This window comes from Syngnathus floridae, chromosome 7 (genome assembly GCF_059516105.1).
Source record: "Syngnathus floridae isolate MCC-2025c chromosome 7, RoL_Sflo_1.0, whole genome shotgun sequence".
Lineage (NCBI taxonomy): Eukaryota > Metazoa > Chordata > Actinopteri > Syngnathiformes > Syngnathidae > Syngnathus > Syngnathus floridae.
The window spans coordinates 18,797,374-18,814,557 of record NC_142419.1 but is presented as its reverse complement, the minus strand read 5'-3'; the positions used below and the strand labels follow the sequence as shown (position 1 = coordinate 18,814,557).

The window sequence follows — 17,184 nt, the reverse complement described above, 5'->3', positions numbered from 1 at the left end:
TTCTTTTCAGGATGACCATTGCTTCCAATGTGGCCAATCGGCACCGGTTCCATACAAAGCTCGCAAGCCGGGCCCTCACAGCCGCGATGACTTTTCGGGGACGTCAGCGCCGCCGACGTTGACGTCGGGGTTAATGTTTGACAGCGGCGGGGAGCCAGAGCCATGATTTCTCCTTTCCTATCATCCCCCGCAGCGGCCTAATGAACAAGCCTGGACAGCGGCCCGTTGCCACGGCGACAAACGAAGGCCCCGTCATCGCTAAGGAGCCGCTGGCGCCGGGCGTGCCCGCTCGCTGAAGACACGGCACTGCGATCTGAAGCTTCCCGTCAGCCGGAGCCTGCGTTCGGAGAACCCGGCGCTCCGTGAACGTGAGCGTGAACGTCAACTTTTGCTTAAGAATTGATCCATTGACCAATTCAATTGAATGAGTTCCGGTCGACGCCTCGAGCTGTCATTCGTTTGACTTTTTAGTCAACGAGGCAGTGAAGGCATGTTGGAAAATGTTTGGTGCCGCCGCACTCATCTTCAGTTTATTGGAGAAGTGAACACATACTAAAGAGAATTACAGGAAGCAAACTTCAGAACAGCCCGCTGGCTTCATGCTAACATATACATATAATGGAATACACCTTTCACGTGCTAACACTTAGCATCAGGCGGATATCGAAAGAACGCGTCAATATGGCCGTAGTCTCGGGCATTTATTCCACAAGTCACGTCGAGAAGCAACGTGACGAGTGGCGACTTTGTCAAAAACGCAGAACGGGTCGTTCAAGCGCCAGTCAAACCCCCGACAACGACCACACCCACCCGCTGCCGGTATTGAAGTGGGACAGTCGCGCCAAGCGTAGCTTCAAAGTGTCCATTTCTTGATACGTACGTTCACCCATGGTGGCCATTTGCAGCTGAAAGCTCACACGCAAGTGTCCATTTCTTGGAATTTTTGCCCACGGTGGCCATTTTGAAGACGAAACCAAACGAGCGCATGTCGACAATCAAGTTGGGCTGTTGTGCTCGGATTTTGGAGCAGAGATCACCAAAAAGGTCCCTTTCGCACATTTCTGACCAGATGATGGTCCAGCAATGGGTGGGACCATCTGCCATTTTTGACAAATCTTGTCACATTGCTGGTTGGGAAGTGGAGCGAGAGAGAGAGAGAGAGAGAGAGAGAGAGAGAGATGAAAGATTGCCAAGGCAGTTGCCGCGTTGGCAGTCATTCACTCAGTCCAACATGGAGTCCAAGTCGTCTTTCCGACCAGACATCTCGGAGATTTCCAACCAACGTAACAGGGCGCTCGGAAACGAGTGTTTGGAGATCAATTGGAATGGCATCAGAACGGAGGGTGCGGTCGCTATTGAAAGTCACGCGTCGGTACCGGTGAGGTCGTTTCTGCTGTCGTCGGTCCCGACGACTTCTAGATGACACGGGCGCTGTCGCTGGTCCAGATGATGTCGCTTCAATCCATGTCGGTATCCCTGTCAGCGTGGGCGGGCGCGTCGGGATCACGGGCGCTTGGAGCAAACTCTGCAACGACTGATCAAATTTTCCGGCAGGTCCCCGGCTTCGGTTCGAGGCTCGGGTTTGCTGGAAGACAACAAGACGGGCTTTCAGGACGGCTTTTTCGTGCGGCTTCCAGCCGGCCGGTCGGCCGGCGAGCACCTGAACATGTGACGTGGGTCCAGTGCGGCCAGCCAGTACGAGTAGGAGTCAGTGTAGAAGTTGCACGTCCCTCTGCCGTGACACTCGATGAAGGGAATCTTACGAAAGCTCTCCAGACACGACCCGGGCGACGACAGGGGCTGACCCGAACCCTCCGCCCCGACTCCCGTTTCCTGAAGGCCCAACAAAAGGTGGCCGGTTTGGAGTTTGACACCCAAAGAAGAGTTCAAAACCAATGTCAGGGATTGGCCAATGATGAGAAAGGGCAAACTCACCATGACGAAGGAGAATCCCGACCACAGAGAATCCCAACCCAAAGGACAGTCGGGAAGCAAACGTGTCTGACTGTGGACAGTCATCACGTTGGTAGCCGACTCGCACACCGCGCACCTGAAATGCAGATGTTTTAAACGCACGCATATGTCTCACACACACACACACACACACACACACATCATCAGGAAAATGCCAGCCAGTCACTCATACAAATAGACGCACATTACACATCTCAGATACACAGGGTATATATACCGCATCGCACCCAAACACACACACACACACACACACACACACAAACTGGGCACGATTCGGAAGGATTCTTGCCGGCTGATGTAATTCTTCAGGAGCGGTCCCGAGATGAAGGGCATGGCGCTGACTCCTGATTGGTCAGTGGAGAGCCAATAGGAGTAGTCGTTGCGTGCGGCGTAGCGGCAGGTGCTGTCCGTGTTACAGAAAAGGAAGGGCATGGTGGTGAAACGAGGCAGGCAGCTACCCAGAGCTCCTGAAGGAAGGAAAGCACGCACACACACACAGACCAATGATTGGTCGGGAGGTCTAAATGACACGGCTTTTTACATCCGTATCACAGCGGAAGCCAGACCTGAGCGGAGAAGCCATTCAAATGGGACATGCGAGCAAGAAACAAAGGCTGTGGCGTGGCGTGGCGTGGTGTGGTTTGGTGTGAGGCCAGCTCAGAAGAGTGTTTGAGCGGGGCACCACGTACCCAAGTCCTGCCCGTGAGCCCGGTTGTTCCCGTTGATGAAGAGCAGAGAGAAGCCGCTGTACACCTGGACAGATCCCGACGGGCATTCCGGTACGGCGGTGCTCTGACTGTGCCGGCTGAACAGGAAGCCATCTTTCTCCGGAGTGTCCACGCAGGAGCCCGGAGGGCCCCGAGAGCCCTTTGCCCCGGCGGGACCCGATGGGCCCGTCACACCTGCAACGCCACCTTATTCACTGCTCGGACATCTCGGATGTGGTGCCGACGCGGCTGCGCTATCTCTCCGGTGCGGTCGCTCCGATCCGCTGGCGCTAGCGTGGTGCTCGTACACTTCTCGCAGATTGACATCAGGCTCTCGAGAAGAAAGGCTACGGCAGAGTGGCCATTTTCCCGAAGCAGCCGTTTACTTTTTCTTACCCTTTTTCCCGGGCTCTCCCCTGTCGCCGGTGTCGCCTTTCTGGCCCGTCGAACCGCCCCCCCCTGGCGGCCCGGTTAGCCCTCGCCCACCTTTCGGACCTGCGATGACGAGTTACTTTATTAGGACATCCTGAAGTGGTCAAAACTGAGCTGAAATGAGTCACCTGGAGCGCCGGTTCCGCCTGGCATTCCTGTGCTCCCCGGTTGTCCTGGCAGTCCCGGATCTCCAGGCAAGCCTTGGTCTCCTGCTGAGACCAGCACCTCTCTGGACACGTCCTTCCCCCTCTGCCCTGCAGGGGCAGCAAAGCGCAGTGGCACCTCGGCTTGAGGGTTGCATTTGGTCCGCGAGCACGCTTGCACATACTAGGCACTAGAAACGTGCCACTGCAGACCGGATTCTAGTCTGTCACTGCGCCTTGAGCTTTTTGGAACGACCCTGAATTGAGTTGTTTGAATGATGCGCCCTTGCGAGGTCGATTTTCTTCCTTTATATGGGAACACCAAATCTGAATGATGCACCAAATTCAGATAGTATGGTGCCGCTCAAGTGAATGGATCTGAAGGCAATTGTTTTTGCAGTTTTACAAAGAACACCAAAAAGACGGCGGTGGGTGCCCTTTTGCGGGCTGCATTTCAATTCGTCTCAACGGGTTTCAACATTGTGAGGTCAATTGAGTTTGGAGCTCGGTCAGAGAACCCATTCAACTTGCGTACGAGCGTAATTATACTCAATGTGGACACGGACACGACTCCCTCCGCTCAGCCGCTGTCCTCTGAAGTTCTGTTCCCAATCTTACACAACACAACATGGGCATAGGAGATTCTCAGCTTCTTGGAAACGGCGGGACGGTCAACAGCCCAGCCCCTACATTTCTTATGTTTGTTTTTTCATCGACCACACAGCAAGTGATTTGACGCGGGTTGAAGAGAATTTCCCTTGAAGCGGTCCTACCTTGTCTCCCCCTCGGTCCTGCGGGTCCAGGAGAACCTTTGATGCCGGCCGGACCGTCGTCACCCTTGTTGCCTGAAAACAAGCAAATGGGACGGCCGTCCGTCCGTCCGGCACTTGATGGACTGAAATGAAGCAGCAAAGAAAACGGACAACGCGGCGGTCGTACCGACAGGTCCGGTAGCCCCGGTAAGCCCCATGTAACCTTTGCGTCCAGGTGCTCCCTGCGCTCCGTCTGGACCCTGAACATATTCCGTTCGGAGCTCGTCAAGGCAAACCTAAGTGCTCGGAGCCCAGCTTGTGTGTGCGAGGAGTTGGAACACGTACTGACCGGCATGCCTGGCGGGCCAGGTTCACCGTGACAACCGGGGCTGCCCGTGCCGCCTGTTTCCCCTTTAGAGCCCTTTTCTCCTTTAAGACCAGAACCTGGAGGGCCGGGAGGCCCTCGACACCCAGGTGGCCCTACAAACAAAGTGGAAAAGCTCAATGGCACAAAAAGGATCAATCCACTCAAACGAATGAATCACCTCTTGGCCCCCGTTCTCCTGGCAGTCCCTTTCCTCCTTTCTCTCCTTCAGTGCAGGGTCCCGGCCTACCATGAAGACCAGGGGGTCCAGGGAAGCCGGGCGGACCGGGGCAACCTGGATTTCCTGCCGGACCAGAAGGCCCTGGATGACCGCAAGTACCAGGAGCTCCCTTTTCTCCAACACAGCCTGGAGATAAAAATCAAACATTCATTTCTCTTCTTTTTTCAGGCAAACACATTCCAAACTCACCCGGTGGACCTTTTGTCCCCTCTGCTCCCCTGGCTCCGATTCCAGGTTCTGGAGAAAGAAAGAAGAAAAAAAAAAGACCACACACAATGACAAATGAGCCTCTAAAACCAGGATAACGTGGCTTATTTTACCCCCCATGGCTCCCTTCTCTCCAGCAGGTCCTGGTATGCCATCTTGTCCCTGGCTTCCTCTGGGACCAGATGGACCCGGATTTCCAGGGGGGCCCTTGTTCCCTGAAAGAGTCGAGACACAGTTGTCATTTTGTCACCGTGCCATTGGTTTGACTTTCCGACAAAAGCCAAGGTTTCACTACAACTGAAGCACCTGTCAGGCCACTAGGTCCTGGAGGTCCGTTGACCCCTGGAGGTCCATCACAAGCTTTCTCACCTGGAAAACCTGGAGGACCTGAGACAGAGAGCACATTTTCCCACAGACTATTGGAACATGGCGAGCGAGTCAAAAGTCAGACCTCTGCAACCAGGTGGTCCAGCATTTCCTTTCGGGCCACAGGGACCACGATCTCCTGGAGGACCAAAGTTTCCTCTGTCTCCTAGCACCCCTTTTAGACCTGTGGGACCTGCACAACCTGGCTGTCCCTGGCAAAAGAGATGGAAAAGAATTGACTCAAGACGTCGTGCTGGAGGCGAGACCGTCTTCTGCTCACAAACATGGACTCAAATAATATCACGTTTAAAATGTTTATTTGACTGAGCGTTTGACTTCTGACATTGATCCCAGTTCCAATTTTGTTTCACTTTTCAACCAATTCATTTAAAAGTGGCTCCAAAATCATTCCCTGGCAGCAAAAGAAGTTTTTTTAGAAATGAAATGCCACACCTTTTCTCCAGGATATCCTTTGGGACCAGGTCCCGGTAAACTGGGTTCCCCTTTTACACCTTTCAGTCCGCTCGGTCCTTCATTTCCAACAAGACCGGGTTCTCCACAGGGCCCGGCAGAACCTTTTTCACCTTTGCAACCTGGACACAAGATGCGGATGTTCAAAGTCCTGACAATTGCCAATCAAGTTTGTGGTGAAGTCACACGACTGACCTGGTTTTCCAAGTTCCCCGGAGTTTCCGAGGAGACCGCATGAACCAGGAGGACCGGTCTCTCCATCTCTACCTGCTTCCCCACGGGGTCCTGAGAAGCAAACACATTGGCTGTATTTCCCCAGTCAAATTGGATTTTTATTGCTCTTTAATGATTTATTGTTGATTTTTGTCTGACTGAAGTCTTCACGCTCGACGAAGCATGAAGCAAGAAATAACTTGACATGCCATCAAAAGCACCTTGAGGTCCAGCTCTTCCTGGTTTGCCATTGGTGCCATCGAGACCCGGGGGCCCCAGGCAACCTTGACTGCCTTTAGCACCAGTCAGACCTAGAGGTCCTGAGGATAAAGAGACTGGTGAGAAGACGCGGGACTTTCTGGAGGTGTTCACACTGCGGCTAGACTGAACATTCACAGAACATCTCAAGAATAATGACTATAAAAATATGCTCCAAAACAGAAAAGGCCAGCGTAGCAAAGATAATTGAAAAGGTGACGGAAGCGCTTTTAAAAAAGGAGGACGGACGGAAGGAAGGAAGGAATAATGAGTGGAGTGGAGTGGAGTGGAGTGCAATAGCATAGCATAGCATAGCATAGCATAGCATAGCATAGCATAGCATAGCATAGCACAGCATAGCATGGAATAGAATACCAGGCTCTCCCAGATCTCCAGGATCCCCGTACATCTGCACAGTGGTCTGCATTCCTTTTGGTCCAGTCTCCCCTCGAGCCCCCTGAGGCCCGGGTGGCCCCTGGAAGCCTGCAGTACCATTGACACCCTCCTCACCTGAACCGGGAGCCACAGGGTGGTAGTGATTTGGAGACAGACGTGCAAGTCATTTGCGATCACTCTGTGTCACCTTTTGGCCCAGGAATCCCAGGCTCTCCTGGTCTCCCAAGGTTCCCTGGACTACCACGGGGTCCCGGGGGACCAAAGTCTCCCGTAACACCTGACACGCAAAAATAAACATGACTCTGCTGGAATGGATTTTTTTTTTAACAGACCGACCAAGTCGTCCAGACTGAGGCGCTCCTTCATACCTGGCCTTCCTGGCTGACCAGGACTCCCAGTCTGCCCTTTCATACCGGTGCTTCCCTGTGGACCTGGAGTTCCATCAAATCCGGGGACGCCAAACGGTCCCTGCCGCCCAATAGCGCCCATGCCTGGAAGCCCAGGACCACCTTTCTCACCCTTGAAACCCCGGCCTCCTGCGGAACACGACACGTCTCGCACTCGCACAAAAGTCATCTCCATGGTTTATATCTACTATATACCCGAGAAGCCAATGACTCCCATCGGACCCTGCTGTCCCACAGGTCCAAGTGCTCCTGGACAGCAAGATCCAACGGGGCCAGGTGGTCCAGGAAACCCATCCAGGCCCCGGGAACCTGGAAGACATACAATTTGCAGGAGGTGCTTAGTCCACTCAGAGAAGAATCAAAGTGGATTCTCATAGCGCCACACACACAGGGTTAAATACATCGACAGACAAGATATTCATTCGTCAGACTAGCCGGCCCGCTACGTAGTCGGTTTGACAGTTCACGGTGAACCCCATATTATTGCGAGAATCCGTTCCAGACTAGACCCATCCATCAGCCTATGACCAGCCCAGGGTACTTTGATGTGTCAAAACCTGATTGATTATGTTTGCACGGGTGTTATTTCATGCTTGAAATATGTAAAGAGAAGCCGTGGGTAGCACTAACGGAGGCAATGCGCATGAATAGCAAGCAAAACGTTGAGAGTGACAATCAAACTGGTTTAGGCAAAGGAAGCAGCTTCATTCTACCTTTGGAACCTGGTGCTCCAACTTGTCCTGCATACCCTGGGAGTCCAACAGATCCTTGGGGCCCTTGAGACCCCGGTGCTCCTACAGAGCCTTGCTCTCCTTGGGGACCCAATTGGCCCTGCTGGCCAGGAAAGCCAAAGCCAGCATCGCCCTGTTTGTACAAGAGGAGTTAAGGGATCAGGGTTGAGAGTTCTTGCGCCCAGTGACTGACTTCGTGTTACCTTGGAGCCATGTTTCCCCGGTGGTCCCGATGGTCCTGAGCGGCCCTTACTTCCGTAACTTGGAACACCTGGAGCTCCTGCCAGGCCTTTGGATCCTGAGACAAGAATCCATAAAGTCAGTCCAATCGGGATCAACACCTTCTAAAAGCTGACCTTTGACTCCTGGAAAGCCTTGAGGACCCTGGACAGTAAATCCTATTTGTCCTCTTTCTCCCTTCAGACCAGCCGATCCCAGAATTCCAGGAGGTCCCATCACCCCTAAGTTCAGCAACAGAACAAGGGAAAGACTTGATTGGGAACCTTGCTGTTCTTTGACACCCGCGTGGAAGTCTTCCGCGTGCATTTTGAAGTGACCGTATCCAATCTCAGCCTCACCTTCTGATCCAGGATTGCCAGACAATCCCTTCGCTCCTTTCTGGCCAGGATCTCCCGGGCTGCTTATGATTTTACCAGGAGAACCTTTTTCACCTGAAAAACACAGGATGGGCTTTAAGAATCGGCCTTTGTTTCCGCCAGTCATACCTGGACAGTCATACCTGGTTTACCAGGATCTCCAGACTGGCCCAAAACTCCTACAGTCCCTGGTGGTCCTGGCGGTCCAGGAGCCCCGATGCCTGGCGGCCCAAGCGGCCCCATTTGTCCCGGTGGTCCTCTGGGACCAGTCACTCCAACAGGACCCCTGAAACCTTTGAGTCCTTGTCCCTGCAAGAGTAAGTCAAGCTCACTCTTTGTCAGTTTTAGACACATGTAGTGATTTGCCACCACTTTGAGGTATTTCTAGCCAATAAGAATGTTTGAGAAGAGTCATTATGTGAGTGGATTTTCACTTCATCAATCAAATCAAATCACATCAAATCAAAATGATACTACAGAGCAGAAATGGAGCCAAGTGAGGCCTCACATAGTATTTGAAATGGATTACAGTTTTAATTTAAAGAGACCGTTGATTGGCCTGCTTGTGAAATGGATGTCAGCATGGCGGGTGGACGGATGGCTCGCCAGGTCCATTGACCGCGGTCCGGAGCCTCGGGGGTCTCCTGGTCTGACGGTCAGGCTCTCAATTCAATAAGAGCTGGCAGTGAGCTTTACTAAACGACGCTGGCCAAAATATTTAGTCCAAGCGTCACTCTTTCGTCCACTGTAATGATGCTTAAGGACTGCTGTAAAATACAAGGCGTGTGCACTTTACGTAGTCAGATACTCACAGGGTTCCCCTTTGGTCCCGGGCTGCCTTTTGGTCCTGCCATTCCAGGAAGTCCATCTCGGCCCTCAAGGCCCGGCGCTCCAACGTCTCCTGGTTTCCCAACTTCCCCTTTCTGCCCATACCTCCTCATGGTGCCGGGATCACCTGTGAGACCAGGTGATCCTGGCGGTCCTTGGATACCAAAGAGACCCTGCAGAGATAGAGGGGAAGCTAAATCTTTTGCTAGCGCTATTCCAGTCCGGTGATGTCATTTTGGGATTTGAAGGATCCAACAGATTTGCTTCAAATGCAGGGTGAGGCTGAAGTGAACTCACCCGTGGCCCAGGTGCTCCAGCCATACCTTTCAGACCTCTTTCGCCTTTGGAGCCCGGAGCACCAAGTTCTCCTGAGGCAACAACCGACACACTTCAATGTGCTCACTAGTCTTTACAGTGGTACCTTGACTTAGGAGGCCCATGCAATTGGATGGAGAGCAGTTCAGGGTCGACCCCACCGCTCTACTGTACGTATACTATAAGCTTCTATTGTATTATATTGTATATAAAGTCAAGGTATCACTTCATTTTGTGACGATCATGACGATAATGTTGATGACGATGTGTTTTTTTTGTTTTGTTTTTTTACCTCTCAGCCCATCTGCACCTGGTTCCCCCGGTTGACCTGGTGGTCCGGAGGCCCCCACAACAACGGGACAGACCAAGCACAGCACCCCCTTCTCACCTGATGAGCAAACGATACCCACCTCCATTTTTGCTCCTCTTATTTATTGTTATTTGTTTATTTATTATTTATTCATCACTCTTATTTATTCATTGTTTGTGCCTTCCTGTTTTGATTTTTTTTCTTGTGTTGTTTACTTGTATGTATATTGTGTACTATGTCTTGTCACCGTGGGATAGTGGAAACATAATTTCGATCTCTTTGTGTGTCTTGGCATGTGAAGAATATAGCAGACAATAAAGCAGACTTTGACTTTTTGACTTAAATGTTGTGTTCTCTCTTTTGTTGTCACGAGCGCTCACCTTCCGGGCCTTCCCGCCCTCTGGTCCCGGGAGGCCCGGTAAGGCCTTTACGACCTTTGGTGCCAGGGGGTCCGACGGCGCCTGGCAGGAAGTCTGATCGAGAAAGTAAGCACTTTAGTGTCTAATCTCCACTTCTCTCAAAAATGCTGGGCCAACTGGACTCCGAGTCAGCCCAATTGCAGAGATTTTACGATTGAAATACACTAGACCAATATCGGGACATGGTTTCACACCTGGTATTCCTGGCTCTCCTGGTTCTCCCATGGGTCCAGAACTCCCGGAGACCCCTGGAGGTCCAGGAGGCCCAATGACTACAGGCCCATTTTGCCCTTTCTCTCCTTTAGGTCCCATGAAGCCCGGTGGCCCCGGAGGGCCTGGCTGACCGGTCGGGCCCACCCCTGAGGAGGAAATTGGTGCTTGGGATCACGTTTCCTGAAGGCTACCGCTAATGAAGTGTTTTCTGATTGGCCACTTGAGGATACCTTGCTCGCCCTGGGGTCCAGGAAAGCCCACAAGTCCTAAAAGAGTCAGAGAAGAAGAAGAAAAACATGAAGACACTCCACCTGGGTGAGTCATTCTTCAGACAAAAGTTTAAGATACCTGGCTCTCCAGGTGCTCCTGTTGATCCAGGAAGCCCGGCAGTCCCTTTGCGCCCTTTCATAAATGCGTACTTCCAGGATATCTGGGGAAGAAAAAGAGATGCAGCCATGCCCCTTTCAGACAGAACATGCCCTCTTTTCCAGGTACCCTCACCTCGCCCGGAAGACCAGGAGGACCAAAGTCGCCTTTCTCGCCCTTGACACAAAACAGACAGATGACAAGGGTTTCGTTGTTAGTGACTATGCTTTACAAAATAACAAAACAAAAAACATGTAGAAAATAATTCGGCTCAATCCGAACATTTTGCGCAAAGATAACTCGAAAGGAAAACATTTTCTACTTACCTGTCCTCCATCGATGCCCGGGGGACCCACAAAGCCCCGAGGCCCCGGTTCTCCCTGTAGATGCAAGCAAATGCGTCATTTTGTTATCCGGACTGGACTGGCAGCTGGCCTTATGGTCCTCACCGTTTGTCCCAGTTCTCCAGGGAGGCCGTCCTTTCCTGCTTTTCCCTGCAAATTACAAGTAAGATGCGACGTACGCTGCGCAGTGTTCCATCTATGCTACGCCGGGCCGGGCCACGCCACGCCACGCCAAGCCAATACCCTGCCCTGGCAGAGCGTGGCGCAATGTTCCATCTATGCTACACCGGGCCGGGCCACCCCACGCCACGCCAAGCCAATACCCTGCCCTGCCCTGGCAGAGCGTGGCGCAATGTTCCATCTATGCTACGCCGGGCCGGGCCACGCAACGCCACGCCAAGCCAATACCCTGCCCTGCCCTGCCCGTACGCCCGGAGCGACGTCAGTTGCCTTACCGCTGAGCCCGGCTCCCCTCGCTGGCCTTGCTCGCCTTTAGTCCCAGATCTTCCCGCTGGACCCTGATGAGCCAAAATCCCACGCCACTCACAAAACAAGGGACAAGACCAAAAAGCGAAGACTCGATGAAAGACTTACAGGAAGTCCAGCACAACCTTTGGGTCCAACATCACCGGGTTCGCCCTGAAACAAATCGAGCGGGAACATTCGGAGCCATCAATAAGTGAAAGAATCGACCACTAGGGCTGAATAGGTTGCAAAATGAACAGGTGAATGAAAGCATGCAGAGACGTTGACGGACCTTCAGTTCTTTGGGCCCCTCCACATACAATTTGCTTCCTTTCGGGCCCGGGATACCGACAGGTCCGCGACGTCCCTTGAAGCAGAACCTTCTTGAAAATCTGGACAGACTTGCGCGCTGGACCTTGCGCACTCACCTTCAGCCCTTGTGGACCTGGGCTGACTGGACTGGGACCCTCTTGACCCTGACAAAAGCACACCCAGAGCATCGCATCCAAACTTGTGGCTAGCGGAGCGATTAGCGCCGGAATAGGATTGCAATCAGGCCGACCTTCTCTCCCGGTGACCCTGGCGACCCCGGACGTCCCTGCGCGGGAACAAGGACAAAACAAAAGCTCTCATCTGAGTCGACGCTGGCACCCCGAGCAAGCTGACAACAATTGGAAGCGTACAGAAAGTCCAGCAGGTCCAGAAGGTCCCGGGAAACCCAGGGGGCCCAGCTCTCCGCTCAATCCCTGCCCACAAGCGGCAATGATCAGAATGCAGCCATTTTTGAACGGACAGGGTACTGCCTGCTCCACCTGCAAGCGGTGTCACGCAGACAAACGGATATACGCGCCGCAGCGCGGCCAGTCCTTGCTCTTCGCTAAAGCGCGCTAACCAAAGTGATTAAACGTGTATGCTTGTGAGTGTCGTTACACGTATTGTCTGTCTTGGTGCTCGGGCATTGTTTGTGTTGGAGTGCTTCGAGGGTCAAAACACGACCCGTGCCCCTGCCTGGCAAGTTTCTGGGAAAGGAAGGAGGCTAAGCAGTGGTCATTCCCTGCTTTGCTCGAGAAAAGCATTCTATTCTCTCCAGAATATGTTTTTTCTGCATCACCTTGTCTCCATCTGGTCCTCGTGGCCCTTGTGCGCCTTTAATCTCAGCGGAATATGGAAAGAATGGCGAGTCTCCCTTGAAGGAAGAAACGATTTGAGCATGGACACTTGGGGAAGTTCCGAGTCAGAGCGGGACCTCAAACCTTTTCTCCTGGCGGTCCCGGGCGACCCTGAAAACACAACAAAGCCGTTAGCTGGGCTACTTAGCCGTGTTAGCCAGCCTCCGATAAGATAAGACAAGATAAGAAGCCTTTATTGTCATTGTATGGTGAGATACACAAAAAGGCTTTTGAGCGGGAAAACTCACGGGCAGGCCGACCAGTCCTGGGAGTCCGGGGAAGCCGGGCAGGCCGTCCGAACCCTGGAAGAACGAGTGATGACATCGCAAGTAGGCTAGTCGTTTTTGCTGGACAATTTGGGCTGTACAGTGTACCAAATTGGAAACATTTCATGAAGAAAAGTTGGAAGTGGGGTAGTTCAATGGAATGAACGGAAACATTTCATTTGACCTCGATGCGCAACAATTAATGGATAAATGATCAAAAGAAGTGGTGAGCGGTCGCTGACGCGCGGCGCGGCTGGCTACCTTGGTGCCGTTGCATCCTGGGAGTCCCGTTTGGCCCGCTGAGCCTTCGCTGCCTGGAAGTCCCTGAAACACAAACGGCAAGGCAAAAACAAATTGGCATCCATCCAGCTCACCTTTCACCTTGGTACAGTTGATCATTCGCTCAACTTACCGGAAGGCCAGGAGGGCCGGGAAAACCCGAAGGGCCTGGAACACCCTAAAAACACAAAAGAAGAAAAAGTGTGTGCGCGCGTGTGTGTGTGTGTGTGTGATGGGCATGTTTCCATGTGCGCTTCTGTCCAATAAGGCATGTGTGTTGCAGTCAAGTGAACACAAGAGCAATGTGCCGCCCTCTAGTGGAAACACTGGAAACATCATCTTCATCGTCATCTCCATGATCTTCTTCTGATGTTGTCATCGTCGTTATTGTCATCGCGGTGGTCACGGCGATGTTCCTACCCGAGAGCCTTTGAGTCCCGGGTGTCCCGCCGAGCCCCGCTGACCCTGCCGGTGCCACGAGCGCAACATCCACGGTGACTACTTTCATTAAGATACATCATATTGGTGGAGCAACGCACTGGCGCACTGACCTCCAGTCCGTCCGGTCCTTGGCCGCCCTCGTTGCCAGGGTAACCGATGAGTCCAGGAAGGCCGTCGTATCCCCGGTAACCGGCCTCCCCCTGAGCACGGCCGAGTGATTATGCAACATGGGGCCACGCGATGACATGGAGTACGCATCAAGAATAAAACACGTACTGAAGATAAGCACATCAATGAGAAGTGTGCATCGCATTTGCACACCAATAACAACACAAAGCAAGGACAAGTAAATGCAAACAACCCAACCAACCAACCAACCAACCAACCAACCAACCAACCAACCAACCAACCAACCAACCAACCAACCAACCAACCAACCAACCAACCAACCAACCAACCAACCAACCAACCAACCAACCAACCAACCAACCAACCAACCAACCACACCACAACATTAACAAGACACACACACAAGCTGGAGGCCATCGAGGTTTCCCGCGCCCCAATTGAGACCAAGAACACAGTCCATTTTGAATGCAAATCAGTCCAAGAATAAAATGGCGCCCATACAAACAAGAATAAAATACATTGAATAACAAAGTTAAGAATGAATCAAGAGCAAAAAGGCCTTGATTTTGGCACTCACCTTCTGACCTTTGACCCCCTCGCAATGACACGGCCACTTCCTGCTGCACTCGCACGCCTGCACAAACGTCAGCACGTCAGCAACACATCAACAACACGTCCGCCGGTCGTGTCGTGTCATGGGGATCACGTTGCTGGATTTTTTCTTTTTTTTTCTTTTTTATCTTCGGAAGACATTTTCGAGTCAAGCGGAACCCAAACAAAATCGTGGCGTATTCCTTTCACGCAGCGGTCCAGACGGTCTTATCTGCGTCCCGGTCTTATCTGGGTCCCGGTCTGGCGTGTCGCGGTCCCGTCCGAACTCGCATCCTCTGCCGTCGCCATCTTGCCGTCACGTCGTCACGCTAGCGCACCTTAGCGCGTGTTTGTCTCGCACTTTCATGTCTTTTCGGTCGAGCCGCCGCCGCTGCCGCCGCCGCCGCCTTGGCGTTGTGTGCATGCGTGCGTGCGCGCAAATGCGTGTGAAAACACAGGAAGGCACAAAGGCAACACAGACAAAACGGGGTCCTCGGCGGGGACATATTGAGCCCGAAATACAAATTTGAGCCGGAGCGGCCAGCCGTGACACAAGCGGCCGCTCCCCTTTGAGGCTGTGTCGAGGTTGCCGCTTCTTCCCTTCCGCTAGTGTTGCCGTTATGGCAAGGTACTAGCCGTTAGCGCCTCAGGCAGCCCTGGATGGACGCCTGGCGGCGGCGGCGGTCCGAGAACAAGCTACCGAGAACGCGGTTGCGGTGTGTGCGCAACGCCCGGAGACCCTCACTCCAATCGCATGGACGTCGTACAGGACCAAAGTCAAAGTCAAAGTCAGCTTTATTGTCAATTTCTCCACATGCCAAAGACACACAAAGAAACCGAAATTTCGTTCCCCCCTATCCCACGGTGACAAGACATGGCCCACAACAGACAAACAAGTCAACAAGTATAACAACTCCAAAAAGGAGCGTCGTCTTGTGGCCAACGTCAGACCGCTTCCCAAATACTTACACTTGGTTCTCGGCCTGCTCGGCACATTTGTTTTATGCTCTGCACCGCCCGCCTGTTCTATTCTCACTCGGCGACATGCTCCCTTGCTATATTGGCAAGTGGCTGGGAAGCCAAATTGCGATGAGGCCGCCCGCCTGCCCGCCCGCGGCGGCACGCCAGGCTCAAAAAGGAGTCGGGTCCCGCCAATCTAGGGCGACAACAAACGACAGCGCGAGCGAGACACACGTTGCAGCTCGCGCACTTTGTTTTTTGTTGTGTCTTGCGCAGAACTACTTGGCATGCGGGCGGGTGGGAACATGAGCCTGTCATCAGGGCTTGTGTTAAAAGTAGGCTGTGGGAATAATGGAACAATTTGACTCAAAAAAGAAAAGAAAAGAAACCTGTTCAGGCGGTGTCCTGAATTTCCCGATGGCCACCTGCCTCCGATGGAAGCGTCATACGTTTCTCCCCTAGCCGCAAGCCGTGTCAATGCAGTGACGTGACAAAGGTCAACGGCAAGCTTGACTTCCACCAGCCCCCCGAAAGCCACAAGCGGCGTTCTTCCAGATCAATTCACTTTACGTCTCTCGTTTCTCAGACTTTTGACCGGATCTGTCCCCAAACTCCTCGGTCAGGTCAAGCGGGAGCGGGCGGCTCTCCCCGTCCTCGCACAATGGGGACGGTTATCGGGCTTCTTCGGTGCATCGGGACGGCCTGTCTGTGCACAGCTGTGCCTGTGTCTGGCCTGGCCTTTGTTTGGCCTGGCCTGGCCTGGCCTGGCCTGGCCTGCGTCTGGCCTGTGTCTGGCCTGGCCTGCGTCTGGCCTGGCCTGTGCACTTAGCACATCCTGAGCGGGATTCCAGCAGGGATGCGCTCAGCCAGAGGAAGCCCGTCAACGTCGGCGCTCCTCTTCCCGCGCACCAAAGTCTATGCGTATCTGGGATACAAGTCGAAGGTCCTACTCACTACAGGGGGGTTGGAGTTAGACCAGATCCTCCCCAAAAAAGTCCGCAGCTATATCCGGACGCTGACCCTCAGCAGAATTGAGCACAAATCACTTGCTACTTTTTCACAAATGAACATCAAATTAACTTCAAATGTACAAAAGAAGAACATTGACCTTGTATGGCGGGAAGCTCTGCGCCACCAAACGCTCTCATCCGAAAATTGTGGAGAAGAAAGGTCAAGAGCAGGCACAAGAGATAGATCCGATAGATCTGAGAGTGATAGAGAGGTAAAGAGAGATAAAGAGAGACAGACAGGCAGGCAGGCAGGCAGGCAGGCAGGCAGGCAGGCAGGCAGGCAGGCAGGCAGGCAGGCAGGCAGGCAGGCAGGCAGGCAGGCAGGCAGGCAGGCAGGCAGGCAGGCAGGCAGGCAGGCTGGGCGGGCGGGCGGGCGGGCGGGCGGGCGGGCGGGCGGGCGGGCTGGCTGGCGGGCGGGCGGGCGGGCGGGCAGACGGGAGGGCAGGCGGGCAGACAGGCGGACAGACAGGCGGACAGACAGGTGGACAGACAGGCGGACAGACAGACAGACCTTGCCCGCAGCCATTAGATGGGGGATGTAAAATTGAAAAGTTGTGTGGGGACAAAGGAGTGAGCTTTTCCTTTGAAGGAAAATGAGCGGAAAAGTGAAGCTTGTCTCACCGAGCTGGTGGTGAGGAGCATCAGCATCAGCATCATCTGCAGCAGCAGCGGCGGCGGCTCCAGGAGGGCGCGCCCCCGCGTGACCGACACAACCAGCATGGGAGCGGCGGCTCGGGTCGGATCCTCTTCTCGGGCCGGCCTGCGACGATGGGTCGCAACGATGAGCTGCCGCTGCAGACGGCGGGACTCTGACCCCCCCT

At 53.5% G+C, this 17,184-nt stretch overlaps 1 protein-coding gene across 1 annotated transcript; it reads right to left on the bottom strand.

Annotated features, from left to right (window-relative positions):
- Positions 1–493: 493 nt before the first annotated feature.
- col4a3 (collagen, type IV, alpha 3) lies at positions 494–17,181 on the bottom strand. The gene is made up of 52 exons (XM_088381307.1): positions 16,985–17,181; positions 14,380–14,436; positions 13,784–13,873; positions 13,653–13,697; positions 13,366–13,410; positions 13,215–13,277; positions 12,936–12,989; positions 12,772–12,798; positions 12,630–12,704; positions 12,202–12,264; positions 12,081–12,116; positions 11,947–11,994; positions 11,811–11,885; positions 11,648–11,692; positions 11,509–11,571; positions 11,159–11,203; positions 11,036–11,089; positions 10,845–10,886; positions 10,692–10,773; positions 10,574–10,609; positions 10,325–10,489; positions 10,092–10,184; positions 9,694–9,789; positions 9,384–9,454; positions 9,071–9,259; positions 8,402–8,567; positions 8,241–8,333; positions 8,019–8,123; positions 7,866–7,960; positions 7,645–7,795; positions 7,127–7,240; positions 6,893–7,060; positions 6,712–6,801; positions 6,504–6,638; positions 6,092–6,190; positions 5,853–5,942; positions 5,640–5,779; positions 5,272–5,398; positions 5,127–5,207; positions 4,934–5,035; positions 4,803–4,850; positions 4,554–4,739; positions 4,358–4,488; positions 4,196–4,268; positions 4,030–4,101; positions 3,242–3,367; positions 3,078–3,176; positions 2,664–2,876; positions 2,264–2,441; positions 1,936–2,050; positions 1,661–1,833; positions 494–1,585 (listed from the first exon to the last, which is right to left on the bottom strand). The coding sequence occupies exons 1-52, from the start codon at positions 17,081–17,083 to the stop codon at positions 1,504–1,506; spliced, it is 5,010 nt and encodes a 1,669-aa protein (XP_088237433.1). The 5' UTR covers positions 17,084–17,181; the 3' UTR covers positions 494–1,503.
- Between the last annotated feature and the right edge of the window lie 3 nt (positions 17,182–17,184).